Source organism: Cucurbita pepo, chromosome 4, assembly GCF_057944985.1.
Source record: "Cucurbita pepo subsp. pepo isolate OVF chromosome 4, ASM5794498v1, whole genome shotgun sequence".
Taxonomy (NCBI): domain Eukaryota; kingdom Viridiplantae; phylum Streptophyta; class Magnoliopsida; order Cucurbitales; family Cucurbitaceae; genus Cucurbita; species Cucurbita pepo.
In genome coordinates, this window is record NC_141801.1 from 9,180,032 (window position 1) to 9,205,277 (window position 25,246).

The 25,246-nt window shown below is 37.3% G+C and overlaps 2 protein-coding genes across 2 annotated transcripts; one reads left to right on the forward strand and one right to left on the reverse strand.

The window, feature by feature from the left end:
- LOC111784057 (P-loop containing nucleoside triphosphate hydrolases superfamily protein) lies at positions 1–4,537 on the forward strand. The gene is made up of 8 exons (XM_023664882.2): positions 1–118; positions 183–427; positions 648–749; positions 836–922; positions 1,054–1,147; positions 2,109–2,165; positions 3,058–3,137; positions 3,230–4,537. Exons 2-8 carry the CDS (start codon positions 204–206, stop codon positions 4,371–4,373), a joined length of 1,788 nt encoding a protein of 595 aa, XP_023520650.2. The 5' UTR covers positions 1–118; positions 183–203; the 3' UTR covers positions 4,374–4,537.
- A 1,482-nt stretch (positions 4,538–6,019) lies between these two features.
- LOC111784056 (serine/threonine-protein phosphatase BSL3) lies at positions 6,020–25,127 on the reverse strand. Its single transcript, XM_023664880.2, has 21 exons — positions 24,068–25,127; positions 23,096–23,156; positions 22,930–23,008; positions 22,743–22,822; positions 22,570–22,664; positions 19,468–19,567; positions 18,675–18,744; positions 17,477–17,578; positions 17,301–17,382; positions 14,694–14,873; positions 13,546–13,819; positions 13,214–13,457; positions 12,935–13,105; positions 11,915–12,153; positions 9,180–9,264; positions 8,978–9,076; positions 8,703–8,902; positions 8,534–8,609; positions 6,871–7,006; positions 6,661–6,800; positions 6,020–6,577 (listed from the first exon to the last, which is right to left on the reverse strand). Exons 1-21 carry the CDS (start codon positions 24,501–24,503, stop codon positions 6,494–6,496), a joined length of 3,033 nt encoding a protein of 1,010 aa, XP_023520648.2. The 5' UTR covers positions 24,504–25,127; the 3' UTR covers positions 6,020–6,493.
- Between the last annotated feature and the right edge of the window lie 119 nt (positions 25,128–25,246).

A 25,246-nucleotide genomic window follows, 5' to 3' on the forward strand; every position in this document is an offset into this window, starting at 1 on the left:
TTATTTATTTGTTTAATTTTCTCTTGTCTGATAATTTCATCATCGTGTTCAATACCTAAGCCATATTCAACGCCGCCGCAAAAAGCTTGAATTTTCGGCCTCCGTTCCTCTGAAGTCGGTGAGTTCTCTATTAAGTTCGCGTAATTCTAGGGCATCTGATCGGTACTGAAGAGTGGTATTAGGCTGTGCGTTGAGATTCGGCGATGGGGAAGAACGATAAGACGGGGCTGGGACGGGCTCTGGTGAAGCAACACAACCAGATGATCCAGCAGTCTAAGGAGAAAGGCCGAACCTACAGATCCCAGCATAAAAAGGTTTTGGAGTCCGTCACGGAGGTTAGCGATATCGAAGCCGTTATCCAACAAGCCGACGAGGCCGAGCGCCTCTTCTCCGCTGATCACCCTGTTCCGAACCTTCTCATTAAGATGTATGTTATGTACTTTCTAGGTTATGGATTTTCTTGTCTCTCACAGTATTTGCTTCAAAACTGTGGATTCACGAGCTTAAGTTGTGTTTTAAGCATAGAAAGTGGAAGTAGTTTGTTTGTGTTGGACGGAGGTCATGGATGGATGGATTGGAAGGTGTTGATTATGCATGAAGTTCTACTAATGGATTTTCTTATTGGCTTCTGTTTTGGCCGTGATTAGGGATGGAAGTTCGAGCGCGACTGGAGTTACGCCCGAGGAAAGGAGAGAGCAGCAGAAGATGGAGGAGGCTTTGCACGCTAGCAGTCTACGAGTTCCACGTAGGTTTGTCTTCTTTTCCTTACCATGTTTATGCAAGTATTGCTTTGGAAATTTTGTTGCACAACACGTAAATCTCTTTCTTGTTGTAGGCCCCCATGGAATGCTAGGATGTCTGCAGAGGAGCTTGACGATAATGAACGACAGTCTTTCTTAATATGGCGTCGGAGCCTTGCAAGGTTTGCTCCAATTTAATCTCCCTGTTTTTGTTTGATTTGTACAATCTTGGCTCATTGAACTCGTATATGTAAATCATTCCCAAGTATGCTTACTTATAGTTAGCTTTCATTTGTGATTATGTTTATTTTAGGCTCGAGGAGAATGAGAATCTTGTTCTTACACCATTTGAGAAGAACCTAGATATTTGGAGACAGCTTTGGCGGGTTGTTGAACGATGTGATTTGGTAAGGTCAAGTTTATCTTTTTGATGATGACCGTGGTTTATCCTTCTGATGATGACTGTGAAATAATTGACATCCCAACACTAAGCATGGTTCTTCAACATAATTTCTGTTGACATTATTGTTCCCTCACACAAAATGAAGGCATATCATACTTTTAGCCATAATAAATTGTACAGAGGGTTAGATCGATTTAAATTTTATCATTTGGGTGTCTGCAAGAGTTTGGGCGGATGCCTTTGGTGGTTAGGCTCTCTAAAGGAGTGTTTTTTCCCCTTAAATCTTCAACTGTGCCATGTATTTTCTCTCTCATTTGAGTCCAGTAATTTTCTCATTTCTTGAGTAGATATGTTAAATCTATAGATTTTGTTTCGTCTTTATCTAGTATGAATTCTTTTTGATAATTTTGTGTTTTCTTTTTCCTTTTGAGGATGGCTAATCCTTTTCCCTGCCTTGAGTATCATATGCTGTGTAAGATTAGAGTAACAATTCAATGTACGAGTGTAAAGTTTATCATTTGAAAGTTTCTTAGTTTGAACTTGCAATACTACCTTGAGTTCCACTACCAGTACATGAATTTTCATTCTAAATTATTATCGCACAAGTATGCTTATTGATAATCGTGCTTGAAATCTTAGTATTACATTATTATATGGAAAAGAAGCAATAGTATTACATTATTTTATAAATGTTGGAATGTGTTTACTTATTTTATCCGTAATACTATGAAACTTATTAATTGCTATTGTTGTTACCTGTTTTATTAAGTGCACTTTTATTTCCCATGTTTTATAGCGTGGAAACTAGGAAGTGAATAAAAGTTAGCTATTATATGTATAACCAGCCAGTTCTCAAATCTCCCGGTTTAGTAATTGTCCTATTACTCCCTCTGTTGATTTGTATTTACAATCATGTTAAGTTCATCCTGCATCATAATGTTTTTTCATTTCTTGTTCCTTTTCAGCTTGTGATGGTTGTTGATGCTCGAGACCCTTTATTCTACCGTTGCCCTGACCTTGAGGTGAATTATTTTCTTTATTGTCTTTTCTACCATAATTTTTCTGTTTTTCTATTCTGATTGAGTTTGATGCCTGAGAATGTTCAATCTCATTTATGTGGACTTGGGTTTATGCTAGAAAAGGAAGAAAGAATGAGTTGCCATCTATAGCTAATACATTGTTTTTGCTGAACTTTTTTTATTTTATTTTATTTTTATTATATAACTTTGTGATGATAATTTAGTTATCTGTGGTTCCTTTTCCTGTTCTTTTCTCTGACTAAATTTGAATGTCTGAAATATGTGTGCCCCATTTGATATGTTAACCCTGTGTTACTCGTGCCATACATTTAATTACTCCAAAACAAGTTGTACACTTGGTGTTATGATCATATGTAATTATTTTTTTTGATATGTTAACCCTGTGTTACTCGTGCAGTACATTTAAATACTCCAAAACAAGTTCTACACTTGGTGTTATGATCATATGTAATTTTTTTGAAGTTCTGAAAAAGCAATGAAATAAAAAGATATTCAATACTTTGTACTTTTTTCTGTCAGTGATATGATGCTAATGACCATTTTTTTGTTTTCAGTGGAATATTTGAGCTTAAATGTTCTGCCTTTATTAGACAATCGAATCATTTACTTGGTTTAGAATTTACTTCTTAACATTTTGTATTGCTTTACTTACCATCATTTGTTTGGCATGTTATGTTAAAAAAATTCTGTTTTACTGAACTCTGCTACTATTGAATATTTGAATGAAAATTGCAACTGGTATGTCTTAATGCTGACATAAAAATTGTTGTCTTTGTGATTCTAAAACCTGTCGTAGTTTTCGACATTCTCCTTTGTGTCTTCATGTCCACTCTTCTTAGTTTTTCCTTTTGGCCTGATTTTGTTGTTTCTGCAGGCATACGCAAAAGAGGTTGATGAGCACAAGAGGACCATGCTTCTTGTGAACAAGGCAGATCTGCTACCTTACTCTCTCAGGTTAGTGATTGTTATTTATTATTTAAATGTTAGTCTATGTTTATGTGCTATCTTTTAATCAACAAAAATTCCATGTCGATACTTATGAACAGGAAGAAATGGGCTGAATTTTTCAATCAGAATGAGATATTATATTTGTTTTGGTCTGCTAAAGCTGCTTCTGCTACTCTAGAGGGGAAGAAGCTTAGCAGCCGGTGGAACACAGATGAACCTCAGGACGGTTTGGATGATCATGATACACAAATATATGGTCGGGACGAGCTTCTGGCTCGTTTACAGTATGAGGCAGAACAGATTGCCGAGAAGAGGACAACATCAAGCAGTAGCTCTACAAGCCAGTCAGATAATCATTCTTCCGGTGGAAATACAAACCAAAGATCATCGAGTAGCGTCATGGTGGGATTTGTTGGGTATCCAAATGTGGGAAAGAGCTCAACAATTAATGCCCTAGTGGGCCAAAAGCGAGCTGGAGTCACCTCTACTCCCGGGAAAACAAAGCACTTCCAAACATTGATTATTTCTGAGAAGCTTACACTATGTGACTGCCCTGGTTTAGTTTTTCCTTCATTTTCAAGCTCAAGATACGAGATGATTGCATACGGAGTCTTGCCTATTGATCGAATGACAGAGCACAGAGAGGCCATCCAGGTTGTCGCCAATCGAGTCCCAAGGCATGTGATTGAGGGTGTGTACAAAATTAATCTGCCAAAACCGAAGCCATATGAGCCACAGTCTCGGGCACCACTAGCATCAGAACTTCTGAAAGCTTATTGTTTCTCCCGTGGTTATGTTGCCTCTAGTGGACTGCCTGACGAAACCAGAGCTTCGCGCCAAATTTTGAAGGATTACGTTGATGGGAAGATTCCTCACTATGAATATCCCCCAGGAATGTCAAGTGAGGATGATATTCAAGATGAAGATGCTGCAACTACCCGGCTTTCCGATACACACGATTCAGACTCGGATGAGATTGAGGACTCTTCAGATGTGGATAATGAAAATGCCTCTGGTCTTGAACATGTGACTGAGTATCTCGATTCATTTGACATAGCAAATGGACTTGCGAAGCCGAGCATCACCGAAAGGAAGCCCAAGGAATCTCATAAACACCACAAGAAGCCGCAAAGAAAGAAGGATCGGTCATGGCGGGTGGGAAATCAAGATGGCGATGGTATGCATGCAATGAGAGTGTTTCAGAAGCCAATAAACTCAGCCTCCCTGAAAGTGTTACCATGAGGTTAGTTGATGCATCTCTATTAACTTTCAAGGCTGAGGGAGAGAGACCAAATTAACGAAAATGGAAATGGTAGAATTAAGAGCAGCAACAATATATATTATTATTGTTCTTTAATGGGGTGTGAAATTTATCAAATGGTTATAGTTCCTTGTTTTTCCTTGAATTTTACTCGCGTTTTGAAGGTTTTCTGTGATACCTAAGCAGCTTCTCTCTCTCACTCTCTCTCTCTCTCTCTCTCTTCCTGTGAGGGATGAAAGAGTGTACACCTCTTCGCCTTTAATGCCAGTTTCAAGCTTTTCATCTCTCTTTAGAAATAAGATATTTCTACATTTGAGTATTAAAATAGAATCTTTAGAAAGTGAGGATAATGCAAAGTAGAATAAATATGAATTTTTAGTTTACAAAAAACTAGAAAAGTATCAATATATATAATAATAACATAACGAAAAATACCATAAAAGAGAGTTTGCATGTCTTTTCTCCAAAAGATGAAATATACTTAGACTTTTAAAGATGACTTATAGGCTTAACTAAGGCCAAGCGACGAATGCTCGAGCCTTTAGCCTCAGTTTAAGAGGAAAGTTTTAGAAAATAGGTCAGAGAGATTTTGAAAGAGTTTAGAAAGAGTTTAGAAAGCAAGAGAAGCCAGAAATTGAAATTGGAACGTAAACAAAAAGCAATAATGGCTTACTGCATATATCTATCGGATAGGAGGATATAACTAATGATTAGTTTAGATGTGAACCAATTTGTATTGGAAGGAGACGGGCTGAAGACGTGTGGTGTCCTAATCATACTAAGTATCATGATGCGATCGAGGTGAATGTCTAACACGATAGACAAGCTGAGACAAACAAGATTTGAGGATCGAGGTGAATGTCTAACACGATAGACAAGCTGAGACAAACAAGATTTGAGGAAATAATGACGCATCATCCCAACACACCCAGAAGAGTGTTATAGACAAGCTGAGACAAACAAGATTTGAGGCAATAATGACGTCAAAAGTGTCAGAGGCAAATTGGGTCATGTAGGCTTCGGACCATAACTTCAAAGTTTCGACCTGAGTTTTAACATGCATCTCTAAAGTTCTTTAACCAGCCATGCTTAATAACTTCATAATTCACTTCTGACCAGGCAATTTTTCAATATACTTATGAACCCCATTTTAGAATTTGGTTGGGTTTTGAAAACACTAGAAAAGGCAATTCAATAATACAAATATAATTTTTCTTTTCACAAAATATTTAAAAAAAGCACTTTTACAAAGCAAAATATAACAAAATTAAGAAACTATTAACCAACAAGCTTCTTATTTTGAAAAGAAAACCCAGCGAACTTCTTAACTCATCTGCCATTGGCTGTTAACACCCACACACAGCCCAGCATCGTTAGAGTTCCAAGCAACAAGGCCAACTTCGTAGTAACCCTGAATCACAAATTTAAAACAAAAATTCAAGTGATACGAGAAACACTCAGCCCAGACTTATGCAAATTAGAGTTTGAGCAAAATCCATTCAACAAAAATGATAAGGAAACAAAGAAACTCCATGAACGATCGATTTAGAACGAGGGGAAGGACGTAAATTTTTTTTTTTTTTTGATCTTTACACGAATTATAATGTACAAAGCAGACAAACAAAAATTACAGAAAGCAATCAACTTCTATATGATACACAACAGAACATCCACAGAGCTAAGAAATTACATCTCACTGCCAAGGAAAGTTTCATTTTAAAGGAAAAAAATAATAATAATAATAATGAGACCATAACAAGGATTCTAAAGAATATATAGAGAAATGAAAAAGAACAGCGCGGGACGGGATAACGCTGACTTCCACCTGCCTTTACCTTAATATACAAGGGACGGTCAAAACTCACCATCAACTTGCAGCTCAAGAGAAGAGGAGCTGAATCTAACTCATCGCTAGCAACTTGGTTCTTGAGAACACCTTGTAAGGCCCCTATCATTTGTGTTGAAAAATCAGAATTTCATCCGCTGTTTTGTGTTGAAGATCCAATTGGATATTTCTGTATGAGGCATAGTGCTATATACAGAGAGCATCAGAAGGACCATGCTGCAGACGACTCGTAATTCAACAGAAAGAAATCATGAACTACATCCAAGCAAGAGAACCACGATCATTGGAAACTTGTGGGCGACCTCTTGTGGGTGTTGGTGGCCGATTAGCATTCAGCTCCTGTTCTCAAGAAAACAAATAGGATTAATACCAGACACAACGAGTGACATTAGAGTACGAGCCAATATAAAAGTATAAGTTACCTGCATCCATGTATCCTCCATGTGGCGTTCTGGAGACGTCTCTGGTGATGAAATTGCTGGAGGTATGGGATGAATGAGTTTAGGAACAACCACAAGATCTCTACCCAAAACTAAGATTGCTCCGGCATTATTTGCAGTTCCTGTACAGAAGTGCGGACTTTAGGATATAATATGTAGGACGTGAAAGCAACATAATTGAGGCACACATACCACAATAATTGGTAGCTGAGAAAAGTGTAATTAGATGTCCTTGAGCAAAACGTTCAAACCCATCCATTACACATTCATGAGCACGTACTATCAACTGAAGATCGTTATTGTTGCAGAATTCCATGACACGATCAGGCTGCAGCGAAACAAGACCCCCAAAAAATAATTCAAACTTTATAAATCGAACCTCAATAAAATGGATGCATAAATATCAAGCCTTTGCATAGTATATAAGGAAAAGAATTAAGATAATCCATAAGTATAATATCCTTGCATCCGGTGATGATAGTAAAACCAAATCAATTGATAGACGTTCCATTACTAAATACACGTACCATGGAATAACTGATAGTCGTTTTTCCTAACTTAACCAATCACCAATTAATGCACTCTAGTACACAAGAAGACACCCTACACTAACCAGTGAACAAGTTCCATGTCTTACTCCTAACTTAGCCAACCTCTAATCTTTTATATATATTACCAAGATATCCTCAACCTACCATCCCAAAAAACTTACTAGCTCGCTGCAACTAAATATTTAATCTCACAAGGACAAATTTAATTTCCCATCTAATTAGTTACAAAACTGTGCATCCTGCCCCCCTATGTGAAGAATGAAGACGAGATAAATTGGACAGTTAATCCCATCCCATTATCCAAAAATTGGTTGGGCATTCGAATAGTCATATGAGAATGTTCCAATTTTCAATAAAGTTTTCCCTAACATTCCCAAGACTACTAATCCACTTTTTTTTTTTCTAAACCAAGTACAAACATCACCCAACGTTCCTCCCAGACCTAACAACAAAACAGAACCACTCAGAACTCCCTTTGTTCAAATCTTGAGTACTAAGAGTGTGGGAATCGAAAGTTGTTAAGTGGTGATTGGCTTTTCTTTTAGGATTTGTGTAGAATTATGCTGATGACTCAAAAATATATAATCCTTGTTGCTCCATAATCCATTGCGACAAGGCACTAAAGTTGGGAACTTCGGATTAAGTCAACGTCCTTTTTCTCCAATATCTAAAAAATTGCAGTTGGAGATATAGTAGAGTAGAAGCGCTTCCATAATACAGAGGATGAAACGAAACCAAATTGACACAGGGACAAGTTGTTGCCTACGTTTTTTTATCAATTCAACCGAAAACACAGTCAAGTTGACACAAGTCAAATCAATGTTTTCTAGAAAAAACGTAAAACAAACATCTCTTTGCAGGACGAAATGGAGAACATGAAGATAACACCCAGAGGAAGTGAGTTATAACTCAAAACCTCTATATGAGACACGTTTATACCTTAGACTAGAGATAAAACAGTTACAATTTGTAAACCAGTCTTAACTATATGTAATTTCTTTTTCTATAAAACCCATTGCAGTGGTGAAGCCCTCAGTACAAGGACAACACAAATTGAGAAATGCTCCAAACTTCAAAAATGAAAAGAATTATTGCCCTTGCCTCTACATGAACTACTTTCCAGTGTTTGAGACCTAACATGCAAAAAGTATTCAAGTTTGGCTTTATTATGGACTTTACGAACAATAGAGTTTTTAAATAGAGAGCATTTTAGATAGAGTCCCCATCCTATATGAGCAAAAAATTAAAACCAATATAGAAAAATAAATAGGAAAAAATGAGAGGAGGAAATATACACTACTCACCCCAAAAGTAACCAATCCAGGACCTCTAGCATTCGGTCGTAATCCTTCAACACTGTCGTTTTCTGTGGGGTCAGACCTAAGGAAAATAATAAAATACATACAAAAATACACGTTATATGCATGGCCACCATGAAAAAATAAAAGGAGACTATCAAGGATGTGCACTGACCACAACAAATCCATTAGCACAATAGAGCCTGCTTCCATAGTTATAGGGCGCTGAAGACTCTCAATCTGTTCCAGATGGTTAATCGAACGACCAATACCACCATGCATGCAAATAATTTTTTTTTCAATCAAGGCTGCCAAAGGGAGCCAGTTAAACAAACGATTTATCCGATGCCATGTCCAAATTCCATCTCTTTCACCCTGGTCATTGAGTTGTAAAGTTAGGTTGTAATGAACCAACACAAAATACAGCCATGAGATACAACTATGTTATACCATTCGTTCAATGCACTCAATCCGAAAGCCAAAAAGGGCATTAATATCAGCTGCTTCATGATTCCCACGAATCAAATGTACATTATTTGGATACTCAACCTGCAATATTTATGAGAAAAGTACATTGTCCCTTAAAAAACTTGAATTAACGTGCAAGTGAAAGTGAAATTATGACACACAAATGTACTATGCCCAAAAGCACCTTTAAAGCTAGCAGAAGAGTTATGGTTTCCAGGCTGTGTTGCCCTCGATCAACATAGTCTCCCAGGAATAGATAATCAATGTACCTAATCAAAAGTGATGCAAGATTGCCATGTATGATAAATCACAAGCAAAAAATAAAAATAAATAAATAACAAAAAGATTAATGCAAACTCCAGATGGGAATAAACAGCACAGAGCATAAAAGAAAACATTAAGAACGGAAAAAGGAAAACTTAAAGACGAAAGATCAAAGCATTCCAATTCAGACATAAGTCTTGGATAGAGTGATTTGCAGAAGATTTGGCAAGAGAGCACCAAAATGTAGCCTTAAGCTTAGCCAACTCAAACCGATCAAAAGAAGAGAGTGACTTGTTTAGAAAGATTCATTGATTTCTTTCAAACCAAAGCTTTGTAAGGATGGCTTTTCACAACATTAAACCATAAAATCTTGGATTTATGCACCAAAGAAGGGCCCAGAAGTAGCTGAAACACACTTTCCTAGAAAGAGTTATAAAACACCCCATGTAAATGAAACCCGCTACTAACTCAGCCCAAAAATGCTGACAGTATAGGCAATCAAAGAAAATGTGTTGAAGAGAATATATGCTAAATAAAAGAACAAACAAGCCAATGATGAAAGCGAAGGGAGGTTCCTTTGAAGAACCTCATAACAGTTTAAAGATCCATTAAGCATGATCCATATTAGGATGTTAAGACGCTTTGGACTTTTAGACTTCCACAAAGCTGAAAATAATTCCTACCCAAAGAGGAGAAGAAGAAGCAAGATGCTGAGGTAACGATTTAACTGAGAAGATTCTTGAGGGCTCAAGAGACCATCTCTTAGAACTATTGAAGAACCAATCACAACCGAAGAAATACAACCCAACAACCATTTAAAATCATTAATCTCTTCGTCCTTGAGTAATCTTCTGAATATATATATATATATATATATTCCAAGATTGAGTACCTTTGTTGACCAAGTGGCTGTGGTATTTCTTTCGAGAACCTACTGCCTTGTCGCCTAGGGTCATCATGAGTAAGTACAGTTCTCACTGTTATGAGTGGGTCTCTGGCAGTAGGCTTTTGGGAGATTATCTCTTCAATTTTCCCGCTCTGTTCCTAGTTCATGAAATGCTCCATTGGGAAGACTCAGGAGGACTTCTGGGTGAGGGAAAAATATATTTGCACATCCTTCCCTCATCTATACCAGCTTTTGGATAAGAGGTGGCATTCAGTAGCCTCTGTTCTTTCAACCTCACGTGATTCTTTTTGTATTAGTTTTGGATTTCAGCGTCCTCTCGTGAATAGGGAGACGTTGAAGATGTCAACTTTGCCTTTTCTTTTGCTTTTGAGAACTTGTCAGTTAAGGGAGGAGGGTCTTCATTTTTGGACCCCCCTATCCATCCCAAGACTTTTCATCTACACAGTTCCTTCATCCCAACTACCCCTCTTTTTTTCCTTGCTCTAGAAGGTTAAGGCTCTTTGTCTAACCGGTCTTACATGGAAAAGTTAATACTACAGTTCACGTGCAAAGACATTCTTCCTTTTTTTTAAAAAAAAAAAAAAACAGTGACGCAACAGAAGACATTGACCATTTTCTTTGGAGTTACCAGTTTGCATTTTGGATTGCAAGGCTATGATGGAGGAGTTTCTACTTTTTCCTCCTTTTAGGGAGAAGTCAGAGTTTCTATTATAGGCTTGCTTCTTTGAAGATGTCTAAGGAAAGAATATTAGGAGGAGGAGATTTGTGGAGATACCTTAGTAGCTAAGGTTTTTTTTGTAATGATCAATTAGGCCAGATTGTTTTGAATTGGAACCATTTTTTTGTAGTTCTTTGGGTTCCTTTCGTTGGGATTTTTCTATGCCCTTGTATATTCTTTCCTACTTCTCAATCGTTTTTTTTATAATATAATTAGAATGGTAAAATCTGGAAGGAAAATACCAACATGGTCTACCAGTGGCCCTCAATTCAATGAACCACCATCTACCCTCAGAAGCGTGTAAAGGAATATGGGGAATTTTCTACAAAAATACTTCAAAATCATTTGAAATCAACGGGAACTCTACGGACTAAGACAAGCTGAGTTACACCAAATACTTGCCATCAGCATAGGAAGAATTAGTTTTATATGAGAATCACAACTAGTGCTGCACTTCTAATGCCAAATTGCAGAAAAAAGAGAGTTTTCAGATTCCTATTGAGCCTCAATAAAGAATTAGACCTAACATAATGGAGGTGCTCCAGCCATTAAGCCTCTGCCCAACTTAAGGGAAGCATTTCTTTTTTAAATGAGGAACAAAACTTTACACTGAATAAATGAAAAGGACTAAGGAACTGAGGCTACTAAGTTTTAACCAAGATTCCAGGTCCATGAGAGAACCCTCCCCATGTTACCAGAAACCACCACTATGAAAATGCTCGACTCAAATCACTAGTTTCCTGCTCCCACTGTTACAAAATACCTTTTATTTGTAACTGAATGACCTACTTAACCGGAGCACTACAGCAAAAATACAACCTGCACACAAAGAAAGAAACCTTCTCATGTAGCAAAAGACCAACCTGCCCTTAAAAACGATCCCTAAGCTCTCTCACATATCTCTTTCTTCTAACATAAACCAGGGGCCTATTAATATCATGTGTGTCAAAAATGAATACTCTCAGCCTCGAGGTGTCTGTGATCCCAAGGAAATAATAATACGACAAAGTAAATATAAGCCAAAACTCACGCAATGTCTCCTGCTGTAGAAGGTGCACCATACTCATCAAAAAGGCGCATGAGATCCCCGAACTGACCATGTAGATCACCAAATATCTTGATGGGAGCCTTGAGCTCTAGAACACTTGGTTCAGATGAAAATATCTTTTCAGCACTCTCACAAAGGTCAGCTATTTCATTACAATCTAAAAAGAACTGCCGGCGAACAGGAGGCTTCCATCCACGAGGTTTTAAGAGATGGGCTATGACCTGATAAAGGAACCACATTAATAACATTAAGAAAAAAAAAAAACTTCATATTCAAACAAAATAACATTTTTCTCAGGAGAAACGGTTACATTGAATCCAATCCGGCAATAATTTTGCTATCCCACTGTAGGAACTAAAACAATAGTTGAAGAATATCCACAAGAATATTAGATCAAGAAAGAAGGGGTTTCAACATCATGTAAAAATGTTAGAAATGATAAATTCTATGAAAACAATATTCCTGCACCAGCATCATTCTGAAGTACACAGATAAAATGAAAAACATCCCGGAAGACTAGAGTACTTCTCTGAAAACAGATACAACACTAAACAAAGTCAAAAATCAAATATAAAGGAGGTAACAACCACAGAAGTCAAGAATTCTTGTATGATTATATGCCTGCAAGTAGGAATCACAATCTACAGAAAAGTATAAATTATGAAGTCGGCACAATTCCAAGATCAACATTGAGCAGTATGAACAGTAAAATGGCTGAAACAGAGGAGGGAAATAACTGAAAATCATCTTATGCAAACAACAATTTTTCCAACGATGTAACAATCTATAAACAGCAACATCAGTCTGACTGGATGGCTATTCAACTTTAGGACTAATGATTCCAGCCTCCTGAGGAGCATAATATTACCACTCTATATATAGGCCAGAGAATATTCTGGATTACATGTCAGTCAAAACATTAGGAGCATCAAATCTGATCAGATGTGCAATTTCCCGAAGATTAACTAATTATGTAGTTTTAATAACTTAAACAGTTGATACCTTTTTCGGAATGCTGTTGATGGACATCTGGCGATCTAGGAGCTTCCTTGCTGCAGTTGCACTCTCTGGGGTACCATAGCTCACACGACGACCTTCATTTTCAAACTGATCAATTGAAAGTTGCCTAACCAAACCACCTAAAGCCCCACTAGTTTCAGCGGCTACAACCACCTGAAACAAATGGGACCAAATATCAGCCATCCAGTTTGATCTAATTGAGGCTTAGTTACATAGTAACTGAGATCACAATCAAAAGGGTAATCGAAATCAAAGACTGACAGCTCTATGATGCAATCGAACTCCAGATGGAGCAATGTTATTCAATGCATTTGAGTTGGGCTTTATCAAGCTAGATATTTGTGCCCCACTAGGAGTAGCCTCTGCTCCTCGATCCCTGTCAGGCAGTTCAACTTCCCCATCATCGTGTCCTAGTCGGGCCTTGGCTGCAGCCAATGTTGCACTAATAGCCTCAGCTTCTGCAGCTGATGCTTCAACCAAATACTCAACACCTTTGTTCATTCTCCTGAAGAGCAGTCAGATGCATTGGTCAAGCATGCGGCAAGCAACAACTAAGTAATAAGAAAAAATCAGAGCAGGACATTTTTCTTTACCGATGGCCCTGAAGCATAGCATTTTCAGTGCTTATATCAGTATACACGTCACCATTTATAGGAGGAGCTACAGGGTTTCCCAGCACTACAGCACCATCAGGAGCCACAACATGAATGGCCTGTCTACTCCTTTCTTCGCTAAATCCACATTTTCCTGCCAGCCGCCCAGACTGAACATCAGATGCAGCAGCTACAGCTGCAGCATGTGAAGCTGCACTTGTTGTTTCAGCAGCTGCTAGATCCTCAGCAACAAGAAGGTCATCAAGCAATACCCCTAGACAATGATAGAATATGTTGTTATTAACCTCAAGAAACAAGAGAGAGATGCATAGAAAAAACTGGATGGTCCAAAATTTGACATCAGAAACCAATAGAGCTTCCATAATCAAATTTGATTAGGCAACAATGTAAACTACAGAAGGGAAGGGGTGTAAAACAGTACATTAGTAACTAAAAGCATGATTCATACCTTAATCTCTCTACAATGTGATAACAGCTTGAACATGCAACCAAAAGCAAACAACGCATTCAACCAGCATGATCATGACACATGAAACCTAAATTCTACATACTTGCACTATATGGAAATTGCTTCAATCTATAATCCAAAACATTAACAAACTTGTACTTTCCATGATAAAATAACAGGACTTGGTTAAAGCACGCTTGCACTACCTATGTAGTTCTAAATTAATTGTACACATAACGTGATAACTACATGGTTCTCACTCAAGATCAGTGTAAGCAAAAGATTGTCAATTTTCTTATAAAGACACTGCTTTAAATAAAGTTGAGATGAAAAGCAGCATAGATGGAAAATTTTCTTGCTGATCTCCCAGCATCCTTTTGTAAAAAAAGATGAGAAACAAAATAATTTATCGATTGAAGGAGGATCATACAAAAGGGAGATGATGAGCTATTTGCACAACGGTCAAACGGTTACAAAAATGACTCCCGATCAGTCAAAATATGTACAAGATCATAATTACAGAAAGATTTAGGGAGAGAACACCAGATCATTGTACAACAATAAAAGGTAACATAAGTTGTATAAGAAATGAAGTTATCACTTGCTGCAGTAAATCATAGCAGAAAAAATAGAAATGGACATCTCAAAGTCAGAAAATGTGAGCGCCTGCATCACTTACCACCCCGCAAACCACCATAAATAAAGATTAAGTCACCCACAGCAGCAGCTGCATGCCTACAACGCCTTGTTAACTCAACTGCAGCATCCCCACCTGCAGCATCTGCGCTGTACCTTCCTGTTCTAGGACTTGTTACAACTGATTTTGTATCACACCAGATGCCTGCTGCGGTATCCAACACTAAAAACAGTAGAAACACAGTAAATTTTTTTATTGTTTCCCTTAAGAAAACTCCAGATAAATTAAATGTATCAATTTCAAACACATAAAGCCAAAAAGTAAAACCACAGTGACCATATTGCCAATGAGAGTAAAACTGTGGTATAATTTAATATGTAGCTAAGCTCAGCGATAAAAGCTTTTGTGTTTTTGGTAAGAAACTGAACTTTCATTTGAATAATATGACAGAATGTCAAGGCATACTAAAAATAAGCCCACAAAAGGAATCCCACAACTAACTATGGGAAGGGGTTCCAATCTAAAAGAATAAAATCAAACTAATAAATACAAAAAGTATGATAGATGGAAGGGCACAAAGAATAATTAAACCTAACAACCGCCCTAACTTCCACCCACATCTCTCCACTCCTCTAAAAATCCTATAATTCCGCCCCAGCCAAATCCCTCAGAAAGCTGAAAAAACAAGCTGTCCCAGAATTTTGCCCTTACCACGAAAGGGAGAATTCAGGGGTACAAGTCATGTTGATGTCAAACAGTTTTGAGTTGCTACAGAAGGGGAACTAAAGACTCCAAAACTCCACCCTCCCATTTTGAAGACTCTAATGTTCATTCTATCGTTAGTCTTATTAGTGTGGAATCATTAGTGCAGCCTCTGGAAAATTATTTTCACGATTCTGTGCTTGAGGTCTTCTATGTTGCTAAGATAGTGATAAGGAGCTTCCTTGTCCTCCTCCCTCCTTAGTGCCTTGCAAATTTGCTTCTCTCAATAAAGTTAGTGGTCTTTAGATGCAAGAAATTCCTCCTTTGCTATAAAAAGGTTCGGTGAAAAAGTTGTTTTTGGTTGTGATGATCTTTCCTCATTGTTCAAATGGTACTTCAGTTTTGGTCTTCTTCGAACGTCCTTACCTTTTTTCAGTTTTGTTTGAGAGCTATTATCTTCGTTGCTATTTGTTTTGGTTGGGGCATCTGTTTGTTTTATGGGCTGCAGTTGGTGGTTGTTTTTTGGTTTGATCATCGGTTGGGGCATCTGTTTGTTTTATGGCTGCAGTTGGTGGTTGTTTTTTGGTTTAATCATCGGTTGTAGCCTCTTCTCTTTGTTTTCTTGCTTGTTTTTGGGTCTTTAGTTTTCAGTCTCCTTGCTGCGTTGATGTTGTTGTTTTTTTTTTTTTTTTTTGCCTTTTTCGTAGTTTCCAGTGGGCTGCTTTCCAGATTGAGTTTGTTTGCCCAGTTCTCTCTTTCCAAATTCTTTCTTTGTTCAGTTAGTGAGCTGGCTTTTAGTTTCTCTTTGGCATTCTCTTTGTGGGTTTGCTTTTCTGTTCTACTCGTTCCACTTTGTTACTTTTTCACTCTGTTATGAAGTTTGTATCCCTTGAGCGTTGGCCTTTTTTCATTTATTTAATGTAACGTTTCTGGTTCAAAAAAATTATTCTGCCAAATATCCCCACGATTAACAAAAAAGGGGAAGGAGAACTAGCAATAACCTTAAAATAAACATCATTGAAAAATGGTTTTAGGAGTTCAACGGATTCCAAATCATTCTACCAAACATCCTAAGCATTTATTAAAACTGAAGACTATAAAACCCCAAGCCCACTACTTTTGAACCAAGATTTGGGATTTGAATTAAACACCTAACAGCCCTCACATTTCCGAAGTTTTTTGTGACTTCTTCTTTTATCAGTGAATGTCTAGGTAAGCTTGAGCACATGACTAATCTTTACAGGATAACTGCTCGACTGCACTACAATTGGTTGCTAACAAAACACCTAGAATATTAAATCCTATGTAGGTGGCCACTATAGAGCGAATGTATTCACTCTGAGCCCTTTGAATTTTAGCCTGCAGCTAAAATGGAATATTTTGTTCCACCAACCTCTCCAATAAAACCAATAACTACCCAAAAGTCAAATTCAGAATGCCCATTACTTATCTCTGCCTCTTTCTATGAAATTCCCTTCCTAAGCAGCATCATTGCTATGCATGCATTTTATGAATGCATAATATGAGCATTCACGTGGGAAGAAGTGGAAATGGTGAATGGAAAACTTCATAAAGAACTTTTTTTATATAACCATGGATGTTTTCAAGCCTTTTTATGAACTTCAACATATTCCTCAAGACATTGGTCTGACTTCACAATAATTGGTGGCATTCAGCCAAAACTTTGAAAGATATGTATTATTAAGATAAGGTTTTTTTGAACAAGAAACGGAACTTTTCATTAAGAAAATGAAAAGATTTAACATTAGATAAGTGGTTTCATGTTCGAATACCTGACCTCAAAGACATTTAAACACATATCTTGTCCCTTTAACCACTAGCCCACCTAGGATAGTTTGACTCAAAAGAACTTAAGTAACTTGAATATCCAATACAACATAGCAGCATAAGTGGGGAAGTTAGCACTAAATCACTGAAATCAAGAACCTGCAACACTTGACGAATCTTCCACCATGCGCCCCCCACCAAGTGCCCCTCCAGACACATGGAGTCGTGCATTTACGAAGACCTGAAAGAAGTACAAGCACATGTCCAGACTTCCCATAGTGTACAAAGTTACAGAGAGACCAAAAGAAAGAAAGAAAGAAAGAAAGAACTCTTACAGCAGCATGTTGATATCTTGCAGACGGTGAGACACCAGGAGCAATTGCCCACTCCCAACGGCCATCTCTGTGTTTAGCTAGCCCATAGGCACTTGCCAATGGCTAAAAAAAATTAGAAAATGGATTAAGAAAAAAGTAAAGTACAGAACTTATATATATTGAAGAAACAAGAGTATCGTACTCCAAAATCATAACATATGGAACTTTCAGAAAACATAAAACCTAAGAAAAAAAAATAGTAAACAATTGAATTATTACTTCAATTGTCTCCCTTGCGTTTTTTCCTTCTGTGTTCATTCTTTGAGTTGGTATACCATGTCTTTAAATAGAATTTATCTCGTTAATCACTCTTGTAGCACGTTGATTTCTTCTCGGCATGTATATACCAAAGATGCTCAAACAAACCAAAGATGTGCAACCAAACCAAAGATGTGCCTTGTTTAAGAGGCTTTCGAGAACTCTTTAACATTTCGGGAGAGGAGGTATAAATTGCATTGTCACAAAATTTGCTGATTTATCCATACTAAAAATAATAACGTTCTGATGACAAATAAGGAAATATAAATTCTAACTAAAAAATACTATAAGATTCTTTGGCTTCCTTCTGGAAATCTGTAAAGGTCCTTCAAGGAGATTCTCCCGATATAAGAAATTAGTGATGCCTTCCACTATTTCCATTACTCAAAGTGCTTTTATAGAGGTTAGGAATAGGAATATCCTCGATACTGTTCTAATTGCAAACAAAATTTTGGAAGATTATAAAACCAAGAAGAAAAGGGGTTGGGCTTTTGAAGCTTGATATAAAGAAAGAAGTTGATCAAGCTGACTTGGACTTTATTGAATAAGTTTTTAAGATAAAAAAGGTTGCGGCCGAAGGTGAATTAAGTGGATGATGGAGTGTGTTTGTGGTTCAAAAAAGACAAAAACATGAAAATTACGATACCATTTCAGCTTCTTTTATATTTCTTTTTCTTTCCTCAAATAACGACTACTCCTTCCTATAATATTCTCCTTTCAAATATATGTGTACACATGAACAATGATTGTTGGCTCTCTGAAGTCCTAGATCATAATTATAAAAATGAAAAAAATGAAAAATAAATCATAATGCTTGACATGAATTTGCACAAAACAATATGAAAGCAACCATCCACAAATAATAAATACTATGGAAGGATTGACGATTTTTAAAACTTACCACACTGTTTGCATCCCTTCCTCCACATAGCAGAAGAAGACCATCAGACCGGGCACTTGCAGTTGCATACCTAATTAATATATGGCTAGATTAGGGATAACGATGATAACATTGAACATAAATTCGTACTGGGCCAAAGGATAGATAGTAAAAGGAAGTTCACAATTTCCAACAATTAAATTATCAAAATTAAACCCAAAGTTCAACATCCTCAAAATGAAAATAAAAGAAAAACAAAATTTGCACAAGCCAGCCTGAGGTATAAGAAAATTGCACCCTCCAACTAAAGATGATATTTGCTTTGCACCCTCACATTTTTCAATTGGATCCATTAACAACTCAAAACTTAGTAAAGTGTTAAAATTAGACCAACCATTAATGACATTAAACTCTCTCATTTACCCCACACATATACCTTATCCATTTCCCAATCTCAACCCCAACATCACTGTTTCCAATTTCCACCTTTTTTTCAGGGTCTTTTATGAATGGTTTGAAATCTTTACAGAACTTTGTCTTTTCCTTTTCTTTATTTTTCCCCTGGTACACTTTGTGTCACAATCACAAACAATTGAAGGAAAGAATGCATTTATGTATAAATGAGAAATCAAGAGAAGTTTATAATAACTCCAATTGCATATATGTACAAACGAGAAACAAAGAAAAGTTTATTATGACTCCTTTGGATTCTGCATCCTTTCCCCTCTTTGTAAATTTCGCACATCAATGAAATTGTTTTTTTTTTTCCCCTTAGAGAGTGAGGGAGAGATACAAAGATAAGGGGAAAGCTTACATGCAAGGAGGTGGACCCTCGCCTTCAGGTTCTAACTTGCGCCATTCATAAGGCTTGGCTGCTGTATCCAGCGCCCATACATCAGTCAGTGGCCGTTTTCCTGAGTAGTGCAATGAAATAATTATACATAATCCATCTAAAATAAAATAGTAACTGTTAAAGGAGATTAGTGTAATTCCGTACTAAACAAGGGAAGTAGTATTGTAGTTGACGTCCTATTTAGTTACCAAGGATAATTATTTAGATTTTACCTACTAAGGATAATTATTTAGATTTATTGTTACCTACTAACTAAAGACTTGTTTAGATTTATCTTATCTTATTACCTATTATATAGGGATTTGTTTAGATTACCTAATATCTAGATAAATAATTTAGATTATCTATCACCTTAGATTCAGTCAGCCTCTCTCAAAGAAAGGGACATGTAATTCTTTGAAAATATTCTTAAAAAAAGAGCAAGTTAATTTAGACTTGCAACAATAACTAATGGTTATAGAGGCTCCTAAATGAACCAAATGAATTATGGCATTAATGGTGGCTATGACATATATGAGAAGAAGAACTTTGGACGGTTTACAAAGTGAAAGAAAGCAGATCGTTGAAGAAACCTTTAATGGACCATTAGAAAGCTTAAAGGCTCCTTCAACAGATTCTCTTCGTTTAGGACAGGCAATGGCAAGAATACATCCTTTTGGAGTGATAGATATATGGGTGGAAAATTGACCTTGAGACCTTTACAAATATTTTTTAAGTTCTCCGAAGAAAGATTTGTTGATTTTGTAAGCTTAGAGAAAGATTCTAAATCATGGAAAGTCTTCATAATTCATAAGAAGAAATCTCAAACATGGGGAAATAAGTGAACTTTCTAAGCTTTTACAATAGATTTGAGGAAATTCCTATTACTAGAGAGGAAGATAAAAAGGTGCTGGTCACAAAAGATGCTGCTGGAATAGTTTCCATAAAAATCCCTTCTTGAAGAATTTGTTGATTCTCCACCCATACCTAAGTAAATATGTATTTGCAATGTGGAAGACATCCGATAAAAGTGAATATTTTGAATGACTAGTTCTTATGAAAGGTCTAAAACTAAAAGAATTCAAAGAAGATGCGATACTTGGTAATCACACCGAGTTATTGTATTTTGCATACCGAAGCAGGGGGGATCTTCCTTATTTGCTCAGAAAGGAGTCAACACATTTTTTAAGGAAAACAGATAAATTGAGAGGAAAGATCACAACAAATCAAACATTATGCAGCTTGTTGGTATGTTTTCTTTTTAAGAGTTTAGTAGTTACTACCCCACAACATTGAAAAAAATGCCAAAGGTTATTCAATTCTTATTGACTGATTGAGGTGCTTTCTTAAACTATTCCTAAAGAAATCCTTGTTAGGATGCTTTCTTGCAACATTCCTAAAGGAAGTCTCTTTACATTTATTCAGTAGCTTTTTGAATGCCCATGATAGGGTTTCTGTTGCTTGTATTCCATCCGAAACGATGCAGCCCATTTGAACAGTTTCAAATCGTAGATCATTGGATATATTTTCAAAATATTAAAAATAAATTATGAAATATTGGGCACTGTGATAAAATGTGTTAAGACTTTATGGTAGCAACAAGAATGAACAAATGAACTGAGAAACTTGTGATAATTCTCTTGTTTGTTAAAAAGAAAAAGAGAAAGAAACCTTCTAAACATTTTATCTTGGCATCCTATATAAGGGTCGAACATTATTGCACTTGGTATCCCTTCTAAATTGAAGCTCCTTGATACTTAAACCCAAAAATCCTTCTAAATTGAAGCTCATTGATACTTAAACAATACGGAAATATCACACTCCACAACTCTTGTTGGTACACGATCTCAACAGCCTACTCACAAGGTTCTCATAACCCCATTGCCCAAGCAAAGCATGTCAAATATGCGCCTCCACAAACTAAAAGCATTAAGCAACCAAGCAAAAATATGGAAACTCACTGTCCCAGCCTTCACAATTCACATCGTGAAGAAGTCAGATTATAACCTAGTAACACATGCCCCCTTGCTGACACTGCTGGGAAAGATTATTGAATCTTTTTGAGGTGCAAATCTGTCTCCCAAATCAGGTGGATGGGTGGTTGTTTGAATCTCTGGGAAGTTCTCCTCAAGAGCGCTTTTTTCAAGCTTGTGGTTGGAACAGAATAGAAGGTTTTTGAAGATAAGTCTACTCCTTCGGAGTTTAGTAGGGATGATGTACAGCTAAATGTTCCATGGGGGTGTCATAGCTTTAGCAAATTCTTTTGTAAGTACCTTTCTCTCACTTTTATTGAGTGGAAAGCTCTTTGTACTCTTCTGTTGGGGGTTCTCTCTTTCCCAGCCCATAGATTGTCTTTCCTTTCTTCCTTTCTGAATACATATCCTGTTGGTTTCTTTTAAAAATAAAATAAAAAAATAAACCTAGTAACACATGCAATATGCCGTATGGCATCTTGACTCAAACGCTTACATGGCTTCTCAAAAAAAAGCAATACGCTTCTCAAGAAACTATAAATGCAATAGCCACAAAGCTATTAATACTCACGATAAACTACAAAGGAGAATGCCATATATGTCTATCTCTATCCAATTGTGCTCTCTTCGCAGGAATAGCTTGGATCCGCGCTTCTGCTATGTGATATTGTGGTACTTCTTAGGATATTATTCTCAAAACTTTTGGATAGCCCATTGCTCTACATAATGACCCAACCTTCCTCCTAACTCTCTCTTGGAGGTTCCCCCTTCAAAAGGGAGAAAAGCTTCTTTGGATGAACTTCATAAGAGCCTTTTGTTGGAGTGTTTGGCAAGAAAGGAATCGACGAATCTTTCAAGATAAGGAGCTTTCATTTCACAGTTTTTTTTTCATGCTGTCGTTATCTTGGTTGTTTCATGGTGTAAATGATCTCCACTCTTTCATCACTATAGCTATAACTCTCTCTTTTCCAATTGGAGAGGTTTTATGTAACTCCTTTGGATGGGGGCTTTGCCCCCGTTTTGTAATTTCATACCATCAATTAAAAACTTCTTATCCAAGAAACTATAAATGTACTACTATATTCATTTAAAATAAGACAAAGTAACTTGCCATCATTGCCGCCAACTACCATGAGGTATCTTTGTCCCACCAAAGCCATTACATGTCCATAACGTGCCCCTGGGCCATGACCATGCACAACAACCCTACAGGATTCGGAACCCATATATTATTGAGACAAAACGTAAAATTCAAACAAGCAAGAACATCTTCAAAATTCTAACCTATGCCATCTTGGACGTTGCTGTGTGAGATCAAGAACATGAAGATCCTCAGAAGATAAACCAGCGGGACCAATTCCACCCTATATTGAAATAAAGGGGCCTAAATAAATTATAACATTGATCATAGAAACTAAAACATGATTCTGTATATATGAGAACTTAAATAGGATTATTAACATCAAGATACCTGAATAACTACCATTGTTCCCACAGCAGTTGCCACATGTGCGGCCCTTGGGGTGGGTGGTTCTCCAAGTGGAGTAACCCTAAAAAAATAATCCATGGACTGTAGTAATTCAATGAGAAGTAAAGGAAACCGAGCTGATTAGAAAAAAGCATTCCCCGAGGCTTACCTGGTCCATTTATTTGTTAAAACATCATAACAATGCACATCAGCAGTTGCGCCAGCTAATCCTGCTCAATTAGTGAGACAAAATTGTCAAGCATTAAAGTAAAATAAAATAAAAGAGAGAAACATTGAAATTTATCACTAATACTATAGAACTGCTTAAAGAAATACTGAGGAGTAAATTTACAGATAAAATTAAGGTATCAATTATTGATGATCCCTATGTTCAGAAAAATCAAAATCAAATCAAATAACTCTTTCTACAAGTCGTTTCATGTTGTCAGCACTCAACATAAGCACAATTATCTGCAGACTAGAACAAAAGTACAAGAGTAAGCAACTTAAAACATTTATATTTCAGAGAGGTTAGTCCAGCTTGTGGATTGACACGTAGGGTAAAAACCTCAATATTATACTCAATAGACAGAGGATAGATACCTGAATATCGTAATCAATTATTTAAGATAATCTGCAAAATTTGTGATGATTTTTGTCAATGCCAAAAGGGATTCATAACCCAAACTGATTGATTAAGAGCAATTCTAAGAACATACATCTTTTTTACTTCTTTTTTTTTTCTTTTTTCTTTTTTTTTTCTTTTTGTGTGTGTGAGAGAGAGGGAGAGCGTGTGGGGGGTGTGGAGATGGGATCTTCATATTGAAGACATCATCTGCTACATAGCCCAACGTCAGTTGATAACACTGAATAATCAGCACGTTCGTTCTATAGAACTGGAAAATTGATTAACCTTTAGTTCAATATTGGAATATGCAAAGAGCAGAGAAGTAATTCGATCAAATAGCACGCACAAGAACGTTATATAAAAATGCAAATTGAATATAAACCCAAAAGGCTGCGTGCAAACAGTTTTCAGATGATATTACCATCAAGAAGCAATCAAAAAGCAACAAACTTCAGTTTGCAACCGAGAAAGGGAAAGGAACAACCAGAAAGTAAAAAGAAAAGAGAAACATACGGATGCCAGCATTTCCCGCCGACGTAGGTGTCCCTGTAGCTGCAGAATTGCCCTCGAGAGCAGTGGCACCGCCAAACAAGATAAGCCTCGGCCCTAAGTATCCCGGAGTCCCCTCCTCACCAACAGACGACACCGCAGTCAACGTGTGGCCGCAGCGCGGCCCTGGACCATCTTCCTTCTTGTCCATTAACGCATTCACCACCGAGTATGTTGGCGCATGTCTCGGCCCCACAACTGGGATTTGCTGAACATGCGGCGTAGACGACGCCTGCTGTTGGGACGTCGCCGTCGACTGAGTTGAAGATCCATTTCCCCCAGAAGGCTGCTCCCTATCCTGGTCCCCCTCCATTTCCGCAGGCGGCGACGCCGTGCCCTGTTCCTGCGCCAGATCGTGATCAACCTCGGACAACATAGACGAATCAACTTCCATTCCCATCAACCCTCTGATTCAACCCCTACCAAAGAGATCCAAACGAGAATTCACAACAAACACGAATCTCCATCAACATTCAACCAAATCCCATTGCCGGAACCCTAGAGCTCGAAAGTCCTCTGTTTCAATCAATCTCCCAATAAAACGCTGCAACGAAAACACAATCTCCACAACCTCCTTACCTCTTAACTCGTAATTCACCTCACGCGATAAAGCTCAGAAGCAAAAAAGAAGAATCAAAACTCCGATGACAATCTCCAAGACCCCCTCAAAAACATACGTACAATACAAAAGCAAAAGAGAGAAAGAGAAACGAATACAAAGTTTTCTCTCTCCCAATAAAGCCCAAATTCAGTCAAAAAAAAAAATTACCGGTATTGCAACAATGAACGTAACAACAACAACAACAACAACAACACGTCTTCCATGGACGAATAGCTTTTGATTTCAGGACAGAATGAAAATCGTAACAATGTTAGGAAACACCGTGGGGAGGAGGAACGGCGGCGGCGGAAGGAAGAAGGAAGGGTGGAAATGGAGGACTTTGGTCACCGGAATTACCGAAGACGGATTGGAGTTTCTTTGTTTTCTTAAACCGAAAATTTCACCTCCTTCTTCCAAGGTGTTTTCTTTGCTTCAAAATCCGATGGGGTCGGGACAACTATGCTTTCATCTTTCCCCCACGCGCTTTTTTATAGCGCGTGTCACGTCCACGACACTCGTCTTCTCTCTTTCTTCAGGTCACA